The sequence below is a fragment of the Ruditapes philippinarum genome, unplaced genomic scaffold, assembly GCF_026571515.1.
Source record: "Ruditapes philippinarum isolate M1 unplaced genomic scaffold, ASM2657151v2 ctg4792_1_1_1_1, whole genome shotgun sequence".
Lineage (NCBI taxonomy): Eukaryota > Metazoa > Mollusca > Bivalvia > Venerida > Veneridae > Ruditapes > Ruditapes philippinarum.
In genome coordinates, this window is record NW_026863326.1 from 50,743 (window position 1) to 64,251 (window position 13,509).

Genomic DNA, 13,509 nt, shown 5'->3' on the forward strand with positions numbered 1-13,509 from the left:
TGCGGCAAATTTATCGCAAACCTCATTTGCATGGTAAAAGTTTGCAGATGTTCGCCAAAAGTTTGCGGCAAATTTGCAGCAAACTTCATTTGCATAGTAAGTTTGCTGATGTTCGCCAGAAGCTTTTGGTAACACTGCGGCAAACTTCATTTGCATATTTGCCAGTTTCAGCAAATATGTTATGGCGATATTTTGGCAAACATTTTGGTAAAGTTCTGGCGAACAATTTTTTCAAACATTGGAATAATAAAAACTAGCTGAATTATAAGAAAACAAATACATATTGGTTTAACACATTTTTTCAATAGAAAATAAAAAAAATATTACAAACATATCAGTGGAATAAAATGAAATTTGATAAACTTGTAAAATAAAGAAATTAATTCCCAAAAAGAGATAAATTTTACACACATTTTATTAGCAACTGATTCTATACATATTTGACTTTCATAAATTTCCACTCTTTAGTTATGATGCTATCATGAATTGTTCATATTACTTAATAATCAATTAAAACAAGAGCCGGTTGAACCGGGGTGATCCTAGATACAGAAAAGTATATCTTTTGAAGTTTCAGGGTTATGTCCCAGACAAAGTTCAAAGTGTGATAATTCCAAAATAGTTGTAAAATCCAACTTTAAATAACGACGTTATGGGCCGTACACATTTTTGCTTCAAGGTCATGCTGTGACCTAGACCTTCAAGGTAATGACCCAAATGTTGCATGTGACATATCGTCTCAATATGGTGATCATTTCGGTGAAATGGTTGTAAAATCTGACTTCAAATAACGAAATTTATGGGCCGGACACGATTTTGCTTCAATGTCATGTTGCGACCTTGACCTTCAAGGTATTGACCCAAATGGTGTGTGCGACACATCGTCTCAATATGGTGATCATTTCTGTGAAATAGTTGTAAAACCCGACATCAAATAACCAAGTTATGGGCCGGCACAATTTTTGTTTAAGGTCATGCTGTGACCTTGACCTTCAAGGTAGCGACCCAAATGTTGCGGGCGACAGGTCGTCTCAATATGGTGAGCATTTCTGTGAAATAGTTTTAAAATCCAACTTGAAATAACAAAGTTATGGGCTGGACACGAATTCAGGTTCCTATGTACGTACAGACAGACGGACAGACAACCCAATGACTCTATGGTCCGCCGAAATTTTTCGGGGAGCATATAAACAATGTTTGACAATAGCTATTATTCAGCACATGTTGCAGTATTTCTTAGCACCATAAATGGGAAATATAATATTGTTGTAAAAGATAAAAATCAGAAAAGTTACAGTTTGAAATCTTCTATCTGGACAAAAAGTTTCATTCAAACATGAACTGGCATGGAATAACATACATACTTCGACATCCACTTAGACAAATCACTATTAATAACAATAAATACTAACAATAGCGTTATGTGTTATGCAAAAACAGACTAGACCAATAATGGCTTTCAAAATTGTAAAAATGAATCTCAAAAATATATTTTGGTCTTAAACAAACAACATATTTCATGGACATAATACCTTCAGATTTAAACTCATATGTCATATAACATTATGATTGTGAGCAAAACAATATCTGACACGAACAATTATGGCTTTCAAAATTGTTAAAATTAATCACAACAATATATTTGGGTCTTATACAAACAACGAATTTCATAGACATAATTTTTTGTTTGCTTGTTTTGGGTTTTTACGTCACATCAACACAGTAAAGGTCATATCGTGACGTTCAGGTGCCCTTCCTTGCATTATTTCAGGCACGAACGGGTATCTGAGTAGAACCACTGACGTTCAGTTAAGCTAGCTGGATAGCTTCCTCACAAGACAGATTCCAAAGTCCCTGTCGGGATTCCAACCCACAGCGGGTGAGGGGCAAGTGGTTTGAAGTCAATGACCTTAACCACTCGGCCACGGACGCCCCTCATAGACATAATAACTAAAGATTTAAACTAAATGTCTTTAGTCATGTCATATAACAATTGCAAGCAAAACAAAAACAAACTAGAGCAATAATGGCTTTCAAAATTGTAAAAATGAATCTCAACAATATTTTTGGGTCTTATACAAATATAGACATAACTATTAAAGATTAAAACTAAATGTCTTTAGCCATGTAATATAATGATTGCAAGCAAAACAAAAACTGACTAGAACAATAATGGCTTTCAAATTTGTAAAAATGAATCTTAACAATATATTTGGGTCTTATACAAACATAAACATAATAACTTAAGAATAAAACAAAATGTCTTTAGTCATGTCATATAACGATTGCAAGCAAAACAAAAACTGACTAGACAATATCGTAAGTTTGCATGAAATTGGCTTGGCAATTTATGAGATGTTGTTTAAAGATCAAGTTTACGGACGAAAGATAGACAAAAGCTCGCAATGTCACTTTGTTAGCTAAAAACGCACTACTTTACTCTTTCACTCTTCCAAGTTTCAGTGCCCTGGCCATTGTGTGTATTTTGACGTTGACTGCTTTGGTGACTAAGCTTCTCTCCATATTTAGTTTATTGGTGCAGTACACTGAAAAAAACAAGGTTTATTTTTCATTTCCATGTTACCATGTTTATACTGGATAAAACTAGAACTATCACTGAAGGCGAATGATACCCCAAAACCCCACTTTGAAGTAAAGTGGCAGTAATCTATTAGTAAAGCCCACCTACAAATGAAGAAAATAAACACCAAAGGCAATTATTATTTATTGCTGGCTTGATTTTGATCTGTTGGGATGAACATGTATTTGCATTGCAAAACCTAGATTTATTTACAAATGACAAGTGGCTCATATATTATAAGTTTATCTAACTTAGTTAAGAAATCAAGGTATCATGTTAAAAAAACACCAAAATAACAAACAAGAGTGATCAGTGATCACATGTGTCGCCTCATGATGGCCAATTTCATGTTGGGACAAGTTTTGTGACAGACAGACAGACAGTGCACAACTAGACTTGGTACTGATCATTCCTTTAAAGTTTGGATGAAATTGCACCAGTAGTTTTTGAGGAGTAGTCCGGACAAGCTTTTATGTATCTGGCAACACACAGAAAAAAAAACCACCTTTTCATCAAACTTGCCAAAATATCATTCAACCGGAAAACCTGTGCAATATGTGCAAGGACTTGAGCAACAGATCAATCCTGTAAAGTTTCATTGAAATTGCATTTGTGGTATAAGAGATGTAGTCCGGACAAACTTAAAAAAAGGGCCATACCTCTGACAAAAATCATTGAACCGGAAAATGCTGACAATATGCACAACTAGACTTGGTTACTGATCATTCCTGTAAAGTTTGGATTAAATTGCACCAGTAGTTTATTAGGAGTAGTCAGGACAAGCTTTTGTGTATCTGGCAACACACAGAAAAAAAACACCTTTTTTATCAAAGGGCCATAACTCGGCCAAAAATCATTCAACCGGAAAACCCATGAAATATGCACAAGGACTTAAGCTACAGATCAACCCTGTAAAGTTTCATTGAAATTGCATTAGTGGTATAAGAGAAGTAGTCAAGACAAACTTTAAAAATAAAAATTATTAAAGGGCCATAACTCTGACAAAATCATTGAACCGGAAAATGCTGACAAAATGCACAACTAGACTTGGTACTGATCATTCCTGTAAAGTTTGGATGAAATTGCACCAGTAGTTTTATGAGGAGTAGTCCAGACAAGTTTTGTGACGGACGGACAGATAGACAAGACGACGGAGAAATGATCCCTATATGTTGCCACTACTCCATAGAGGCGACACAAAAATGAACCATGCTGTGAACATGACAGCTAGGTCAGAACTCAAAGTTAAAACCAGGGTAATTCAAATAACCATTAGGATTTTTCTTCTAAATGCCACTGTTTGAATGAACAATGTTGACTAACCAGTCTTACTTGTATGCAAAACTCACTTTTTTCAATTATACATCAATAACAGTGGTTAAAATATACACAGATACTTTTCTGACAAATTCTAAATCATTACTGACATGATGACTGAGAAAAACTTGAAATGTGTCAATAAAACACGGATGCCCCCACACGCCACTGTTCTGTCAATCTTATGACTCTAGGTCAAATAGTTTTTGGACTACATGTGCCACAAGTTGAAAACTAAAAATCAACAAAGGGCCATTATTCTGTTTAATTTAGTTGCAGAAAAAAATCCTTCCTTTACTACCATCTACACATTAAGTTTGTTAATCCCTGGAAGTTTAAGCAAAATCTGCCATCCGGTTTAAGAGGAGTTGCGTTCACAAGATTTTGGGACAGACTGACAAGTGCCACGCTATATGCTCCCACATTGTGGGGGATAAAAATAATCTTATTTTACTAACATGTTAAACTGTCAAATCCTCTTTTGTGCCAGGCAGTATCTACTGCACTGGACATACCACTGCGGGTTTTACAGGGAAATTTCGGGGAAAGTCTTAATCTGCTGTGAGGTTTTTTAAGATGTGGACCACTTCTGATTTGTTTTCAACCTTTGACTGTCTGTGAGAACTGTAATTGTAAAAATATATTTCAAAAATATTTTCTGTATTTTAAAATTCATCTTTAAACGTAATATTGACAAATATTGAAGATTGAACACCAATGAATTGACAATAACATATTTATAATTAATGTAACACAATGTTCATACAGTTACTAGAATAAGTTTTGTTAATTATTAATGCTAATTGCACGACTTTTTCCAGACCAATTTTAGTAATCACTTTTATGAAATAATTCGGACTGCATATCGATTATTCATCACATGAAGATACATCAAATTGTTTCTATTGAAGACGACCCCAAATAGCATTACAAAATTATCACAGTATTATCATTTAATTGCTACACCATGATTATAAATATATATAAAAAAACCTCATAGATTTCAACTTACAGTTTAATAGGCATTTTTGTTTGATGTATTGTTGATGATTGTTAATCACAATTGTATAAATCTGACTATTCACTGTCATTTGTAACTGTAGCATCTGACTGATGAATAGACCTTGAATAAAAAAAAAATACATATGTACAAACAGTATATGGAGAGATATTCATATATTGAAGCAACTGACATAACACAAACAGTTCAACAACACCAGTCAGTTTTGCATAGTCCTTACTTTCGTAAATAAACAAAATACAGAAAACAAACTACCAGTACTCACTTTAGTGCTGGCAAACATCTGGCAAAGGACATCCTCCGAGATCTTGTCCATAAGATCTTCCATGATGTTGTGTTCTGATACCATTGATTCTTCATGATGCACATCCCTTAAAAAGAATGCATGTATTTAATATGAATTTTAGTCTTAAACCAATGAAGGTAAAATATGATAAACAAGATCAACAAGGAAAGGCGGCGTTCAATGAACGCAACCCCCATATGACAAGCAACAAGTACCAATGGCAAGGAGCCCAGGCGGACCCAGTTTGTCATGTAGAAATAAATACTTTTTAAAAAAAAACAATTACACATTCATGTTATTTTGAAAAAAGAAATATGTACATGAATATAGAGTAATATTCTTTGGTTCCCTAAACCACGAGTGTGCCAGCAATATAGGATTATACCATGATAAGCTGCATAGACATATAATTACAAAATAATTTTTGAAATTCTTCCAATTCAAGTACATGTTATTTCGAAAATATCATTGTAAATGTAAATGTGTCTTACTCCATTTCCTTGATCTTATGCAGCAGATTCTGTCGGCATAGAAGCCAGTGCTGTCTCAATGATATTTCCAACACGTCTCTCCATTTCTTTTCATGTTTTTATTTCCAATTGTTGGTATAATAAGTGTTGACAACAAATTGTTGACCCTCACCGGCCCACCTACACTATCAATCATTGCTGTAAGAAAATGAAAGAAACAAATTATTTCATTAAAGTATACAAATATTTTGTCAAAAAAAAACTTCACATGGATTGTAATTTACATAACCGTGATAATAACACATTGCATAAATTAATATAGAGCTATTTTTAGCTGCCTCATGTACGTTGAATATTAGTACTACTGTGACTGTGTGTATTGGCAGCATAGTGTAAACTGTGTCTTTTATATAATGTACATGTAGGATTCTGTAATGTCTTACTAAAAATTGCATTGTTGCAAGATTTAATTTAGCAACGTTTTATCATTTGTTTTTCAAATTTCTCAGTGACTTTGGGGAAATTAAAACAGTTCAGAGGGAAGTTTATAAAACATTTCACAATAGGAAGTGGCTAGCCGTACGGCTAGCCAAAAGTTCTAGCCGTACGTGAGTCACGTACGACTAGCCAGGACACACTGTATTGGCTAGCCGTACGGCACTTTTCAAAATTATATGGAGTATGTGAGTCACGTACGGCTAGAACTTTTGGCTAGCCACTTCTTTCACAATAAGGAGTAGTGTTTTACAGCTAAACACAAACAAGATACATGTATTCTGTATAATAAATTAATTATTTAATAATCTGAAACATAAATTTGATCCGCATAATTTTACATGTTTGACATCATTGGAAGACAAGTAAATAAACACTGATAAATCATAATGTATCGATATATTCATTTTGGTACGAGACATTACATCTATGAATTCATTATCAGTATATAGTACTTAATGTAAACTATGATGCAATACATTAATCACTTACCTGTTCCTAATTTTGTGTTGACAACGAAACATGGCATTCCAACTTTCACAGGTCTTCAATCTACTAGAGTCTGTGTGTTTTTCCATAGGGAACACAATTCACATGACCGCATTCTGTGTTTCGACATTTCACATACAAATAACCAGACACTCCCTGTTTAAATTCATCTAACATGTTGTCAAAAGTTAATCAGTGCTGTTAATGGTAGCCAACTGGTCCAAGTCTACATTTTTTACAAAATCTTAGGTTTGACCGTAACACGCCAAACTCAACGATTCTTTTTCCCTCTTTCCAACCCTCATTATCAACCGATTTAGGAAGAGTTGATGTCTTGTAGAGCTGGTTTGGTTGACACGTAATACTGGTTACCTGCACTATAGTTATGTTCTATAATAAAGTCGGAATACTTGAGTTTTCTGCATCTTTTTACACTTTTTTTGAATCGACCGAGCGTATCACGCTGTAAGACGCCATGTTAGATATCGGCGGAAATTACGTCATTTTCTTGGGAATACTACCACGTGACCGGGGATATTCGCTATTATTAGAATTCCGACTTTATACGTAAAACAACGAAGTTCGTTACGATAAATGGCGAGATATGGCGGTAATTGTCGAAGATTGCCGATTTCATTATGGGTCTTCTACCTTATAATTTTTTAACTGTTATTGAGAACTACAATACCCTCCATGATACATATGATGTTTCAATTTGATAACTCTTAGGCAAAAAATAAAAATTTGTTTGTTTCCACTTCCCGACCCATTAAAAAATAAGGCTGGGTAGGTAGGTAGGTAGGTTATAGCACGGACTTTAATTGACATTTACATCCGTGGTTATAGGTAGGTACATGAAGGACTTTTTTTATATGTGCATAATAATATAATTCCTTGGCAAAATAGTTATTTACTGAACAAAGTTGGATTAACTTTCAGAACTGATATGTTTGTGGCGATTATCTGGCAAACTTGTTTTTGTAGAAAAGTTTCTGGTGAACTTTCAGCGAATAATTTTTTTGATAGAAAGATTCTGGCAATCTCTGGCAAATTAGTTTTCCACTGAAAGTTTCTGGCAAACTTTTGGCGAACAACTTAATATTCTGGTGAATTCGCCGCAAAGTCGCCAAATGTTTGCCACAGAGTTGCCACTAGTGGCGATATCTGGCAAACACTTGACACAGTGTTTTGGCGAACTAAAAGGTTTGCAGCGAATTTGCGGCAAAGTTGCGGCGAGTTTGCGGCAAACCTTTCCTTTTGGTACGGGAAGCCTGGGATATAGATAAACTCATTGTGTCATTATAGGTGATTGGGAAACAATTGTTTTCAAAGCACGATTTAACATATTGCCTCCATTCAATATATGTCATGGTATTATGACTTGTAGTCTGAACTATCTCTTCTGTAAATTGTAAACACAAAAAAAGTTCAGAAAAAAAGGTGTATACACTTAACCAAATTGCTAACTTTACATCATTTTTAAATGTGCATATTGCTAATTAAAAACATAGTCATTTATATCGATAAAACTTGTCACATCAATAGCAAAATAGTTTTGCAATCAGCTCTTAAGTTTCTATTGCTTTTTAATCAACAGTTATAAAATTATCAATAACGAAAATTGAATTTCCGTATTCACAAAATGCACGATATCTAACAATTCATATGAAAAAAATAGTATAACGATCCAAAATATAAGTTATCTGAAACAATGACTTTGTCAATACGCGTATAAATAGTAATTTTAATTTTTGTTTATTATTTTTCAATTAATTGATTGCGCACAGGTCATTCATAGACATGTAAATGCTAATTCATTTTAAAAAAAAACAATGCATTTGCTTCTCGTGTCTCAAGAATTAACTACAATGACTTTGTTAGAAACATCGTTCTAACTACATGTATATTGGAAACAATTCAAACGTCTTTCAAACAAAGGGTCCGGACCGTCGATATTATCTAAGCCGGTCAAAACAGTACCCAGGTAATTGTAAATTGATAATTATTTTATATGATAATTGTTTTAATTCTGGGCTTCTCCCTGCAGTGATTTTTGTATCATAATATTCAACAGATTTACCTTACAAAATACCAAATTTTAGACTGAATATTATTCAGTGCCGAGCTATGTAAATGTTATTGATATCGATTAAAATAACATTTTGTGATATTGGTAAATAAATATATTTATTATATAATCTATAAATAGCTTTGAAATGCCTTTCCCTGATTGGCTAACAAGCAACTTTTTGTAAAAAATAACAGGTCAATATCAGAGTATATTCACTGTTTTTTCCCCTAAAAATAGATTTTCAGAGTATATTCACCGGTTTTTCTTCTAAAAATAGATTTTCTGGAAATCCCTTAAAGACGCGAGACTTTTAAGTGACGTCACGCCAAATTTGTTGTTATTATTCTGAAAAAACTTTGTGTGGGTGTACATAAGAGTCAAATTAGTCTATTTTAGTTACCGTTTTTCATTTTTAAGAACAATAGCCCGATTAGCATGCCAATGGAAAGGGCCAAATTATGGAAACAGTAGACAAGCTGAAAAATATCGATTTCCGTCGTATGCAATGGCAGATGTGATAAGCCATATAAAAGCTATTTATAAATTATATAATAAAACAGATATGTACTTTTTAGCTGTTGAATATGATGTGATATGTACTGAAAAATTAATATTGACCTCGGCTATCGCCTCGGTCAATATTAATTTTTTCAGTACATATCACATCATATTCAACAGCTAAAAAGTCCATATTTGCATAATATATACAAAGTTTAATAAATCAAGAATCAATATATTCAAATCAAGCTTCTTCACAGATATAAGTACATACACAAATAGCAAAGGTCAAACATATACGCAGATATGTTATAAATATATAACTCAATTTTTGCTAAACACCATTAGATAAATTTTATATCACCACATGTATAGCGTATAAAACAGGTCAGCGATACATTGACGACATCTTAGACAACGAGGTTATGTTGTATGCAGAAGCATTCGGCAATTAGTTCATTTAAATGGACGGTAATGCTGGCCCCAATATGACCAGGGTGATCCAGGACTACCTGATTAGGGAATCTATTGAGCGAATTGACTGGCCAGCTCGCATACCTGACTAAAAATCCAATATAATAATAGAACACATGTGGAATGAGCGTCAACATAAATCCAGTTTAACAAAATTTGGACAACACGCTGCATGTTCTGAAATCTTCAAAGAGAGGGTCATTTTTTTCTGTAAAATTTATTTATAGGGTTAAATTCGTCCTGTAGCTGAATTCATAAAACAGTAAATCAACATTTAAAACATCTCGCACGGCGTTAATAAAATTATCCCAAAAATATTCACACTCAAACATATGGTGCTTAGCAAAAAATGAGTAGTATAACTGCATAAAATAAATCATTAACAATAATCTAAGCATGTTGACAATAAATCATACAGTAAAAAGACAGAGTTGACATAAGTAATTCAGTAGAAGCAGACAAAGAACTCTGGTTTATTGTACATAATAAAGAGAATATTTATAGACATTCATATTGTATTTTTTTGACATCACTAGTAGATAAGTGTAATTTTTCTACGAAAAACAAACTCTATCAATCTCTTAAAAAACATCTTTTGAAGAGGTGCAAAACTATCAAAGCCGATGTATTGTGTTTAATAAAGCACATAGTATAACGTCATAATTTAACAGTAATGAGCAACTTTTTCAATTTAAGAATTGCTGATTTTAAATTTTAGAGCAAACTATGTTAAAACTTTAGGTAATCAACGCCATTTCATGTTTACTAATTAGACTTATCATTTTTTGACAGAAACTTATTTGCATCAGCTTAAAATACGAACAAACTGAACTATTTTTTGTGAATTTTGGAATTAATTTTCAAGGAGTTGACCTTGCAAACAGTAATCTCCCGAATTATCCCACAAACAAACAAAGTTCTGTTTTTTTATATATTTGTTGTTTTTTTTCCAAATACATAACTGCAGAATTTAATAAATTATAAATAATTCCTAAATACGAGCAAAAATAAGATTACGGATCTAAAGTGCAAGAAATTCCAGACTGTAAATTTACAGCTTAAACAATTTGTGAAAATTAAGGAATTTATTTTAGCAAAATGTTTGTCTCTAGGAAATATTCCACAGTGTCACTCAACATATTATTTAACCTCATATATTCAATGTTTTAGTTATAATTATACAAATCATGGATGTTGACATTTTAATGTTGTTGTTCGATGACTGCATTTTCAGGAATAACTACCAAATAAAGATTTGAGTTAACCAAATCATACGTACATGTAAAAACACCTTAATATTGTTCTGTTTCAGACTGCCTTGCAATTATTGAGTTCTGATTTCTGGTAAAAGTACCAGGTCATTGACTTTATCCCGTTGTTTAACTTAAGTTCTAATAAATGCATATTTTGATGATGAACGTTATTTATAGATAATAAAAAAGATCTAGGTCTGATAATAGATTTTATAACTGGTGACTGAATGTTTTCTTGGCTACTCTGACTACCACTGGCCGTACATCATATTCGGAAAGTTTTAAGTAAACATGTATGTTACTCAACATAAATTATGATAATACCTTTTACTCATTAAATATAAAAATATAAAATATCTATTTAACGAAATACGTAAAAACTTTTACCTTTTAAACATAACGATAGATAATCATGAAGGCAGTCGCTCCACCAGAGTCCATAATTATTTTCAAAAAATAAGCACTCTTCATTGTCCTTATTTCCTCCTACATTTACTTCTGAAATTCAAACAAACCTGAGAAAAAATGTTGTAGACGTTTGTTATATCAATATTTATGCAATATTTGAAATATTACAAAGATCGACATAAGACATTCAGCAGGACAGCGGAATATAACCAATTTTCTGCTTTCAAGTCATTCGGCAGGACATTATTATTTTACCGAATGATCTGCTAGTAGGACATTCGGCAGAAGTGGATGATTGTTTGCACTAACAGTACCGACAATCAACAGGTTCAATCAAAACGAGCCTTTTGTTGTTTTGGACTTCCTTTGGGGATTTTTATTTTCTCTATTTAATAAAATATTCTGCCTACTTTTCGATTTTTGTAATCATTAATACAACTTAAATGGGCTAAACATTTTATGTTATTACGTTACAACACTCAAAATAAAAAGAAATAGTAATACTAAGATGAAATGTTATACCAAAGAGCACATTCCTAACAAATAGGCAGTCACATAATATACATAATACAGAAAAATGAAAACTTAACTTATTTTTAATGAATATATAGCTTACCTGTAATCAGCCTTTCGTATATTGAGATATATTCACTTCCTCCACCAGCTACCCAAGTTCCATTTGGTGAAATATCACATTTGGGCAAACTTATGTTCTCAATTGGTTTTTCTTTCATACAAAAGCACTATTACAAGAAATGAGTAGAAAGCAGTTTCATTTCACCCGCAGGCATTGCAACTTACTATTATACATACAGTAGGGTGAACGTTTCGGTTGTCAAAAATAGCGTTTTTCGTGCGTCCGTTTTTCGTGTACCGTGCGTGCGTATAGCGTGCAACGTGCGTTTGCTGAAACGCTTTCTCAAGCGTGCATCGTTTTCAAGCGTTTAACGTTTTTCGTTTTCCGTGTATCGTTTTTCGTTTATCGTGCGTCTGAAAGCGTGCGTTTCTTATTTAGCGTGCGTCTGCGTTCGTCTAAGCGCTTAAGTACCGTGTTTTGCGTCTGTTACTATTCAGAAGTAAAAGAATATCTTAGATAGATATATTATGTAAATTTCTTGTTTCTTAAACATGTAAGAGATGTTCTGTGTCCCTGTCAACGAATAGAAATATTATATAAAGAAGTATTATTGTGATGTTTACATTAAAGTTTTAAAGTTTGTGACCTCGCGGTGAATACTGGTCAGATTTCTACATGCTTTACGCCGAAGATTAATTTTTTTAATCCTAGTTTACATACGCATATAAGATTTAGTTACTAATTAATTGCAACATTTTTGATATCATAAATTCAGCAAACAGGTGTTTATATGCGTACCAATATATATCAGATATGAGGTTCGTCAGACATCAAATGATGGTAAGCAGACTAGCACCCCACCCCCTTTACAAGTTCATCTTCTGACTTTTCATCAAAGACTGTCGATCCGAACCCGATCCGAATCCTATTTAGGGTGATAATTATTTTAGACAGTTCCTCCCTATTTTTCTTGACAGATTTATATTGATATGTATTAGCCTGGCAGGGACTCGAACCCCTGACACTCGGAATACCATTCCGCGGCTCTTGAGTTCCTCCGAGCTATTCGGCCGCTTACACGTTTTACTTGTTAAAATACTGAATCGTTATAAACCTACTGTGTATGCAAATATTTCTTCGAATTTCCCAGGGTTACTTAGCATTGTGATTTAATTTCTACCTGGGCTATACAAATGTTATATCAGTCACAGGGTGAGAAAAAAGTGCACCCTGACATGGACTCGAACCCGCGACCCTCTAAATACGGTACCGCGGCTGTACCGACATTTGTTAATAGTTTTATTATTTGTACATGTATAGTGAACATTTTACTAATTATACATTGTACTATTTCTATATTTTTGTACAAATAAAAATACAAAAATGTAGCTAGATTTTTTTTTCTAGATAAATTCTATGGTGGCTAAAATATACCATGATGTACTTTATAGACATGTTACTCACAACAGACACCTTTAGAAAATTCCCCTATTCTGGTCAGCTCATTATCAAAAGCATAGACTACTTTTTTTGTATGTGGCCTGGCTTTTAAGCCCTTTTTTTTTGTTT

General features: G+C 33.2%; 1 protein-coding gene and 1 long non-coding RNA gene across 2 annotated transcripts; both read right to left on the bottom strand.

Annotated features, from left to right (window-relative positions):
- Positions 1-607: 607 nt before the first annotated feature.
- LOC132721830 (uncharacterized) lies at positions 608-7,140 on the bottom strand. The gene is made up of 6 exons (XR_009624522.1): positions 6,663-7,140; positions 5,697-5,873; positions 5,185-5,290; positions 4,911-5,021; positions 4,357-4,522; positions 608-2,546 (listed from the first exon to the last, which is right to left on the bottom strand). It is a non-coding gene; the product is annotated as an uncharacterized LOC132721830 (long non-coding RNA).
- Positions 7,141-7,460: 320 nt separating this feature from the next.
- On the bottom strand, positions 7,461-12,169 carry LOC132721829 (uncharacterized). The gene is made up of 3 exons (XM_060706203.1): positions 11,980-12,169; positions 11,343-11,453; positions 7,461-8,061 (listed from the first exon to the last, which is right to left on the bottom strand). The coding sequence occupies exons 1-3, from the start codon at positions 12,095-12,097 to the stop codon at positions 7,856-7,858; spliced, it is 435 nt and encodes a 144-aa protein (XP_060562186.1). The 5' UTR covers positions 12,098-12,169; the 3' UTR covers positions 7,461-7,855.
- Between the last annotated feature and the right edge of the window lie 1,340 nt (positions 12,170-13,509).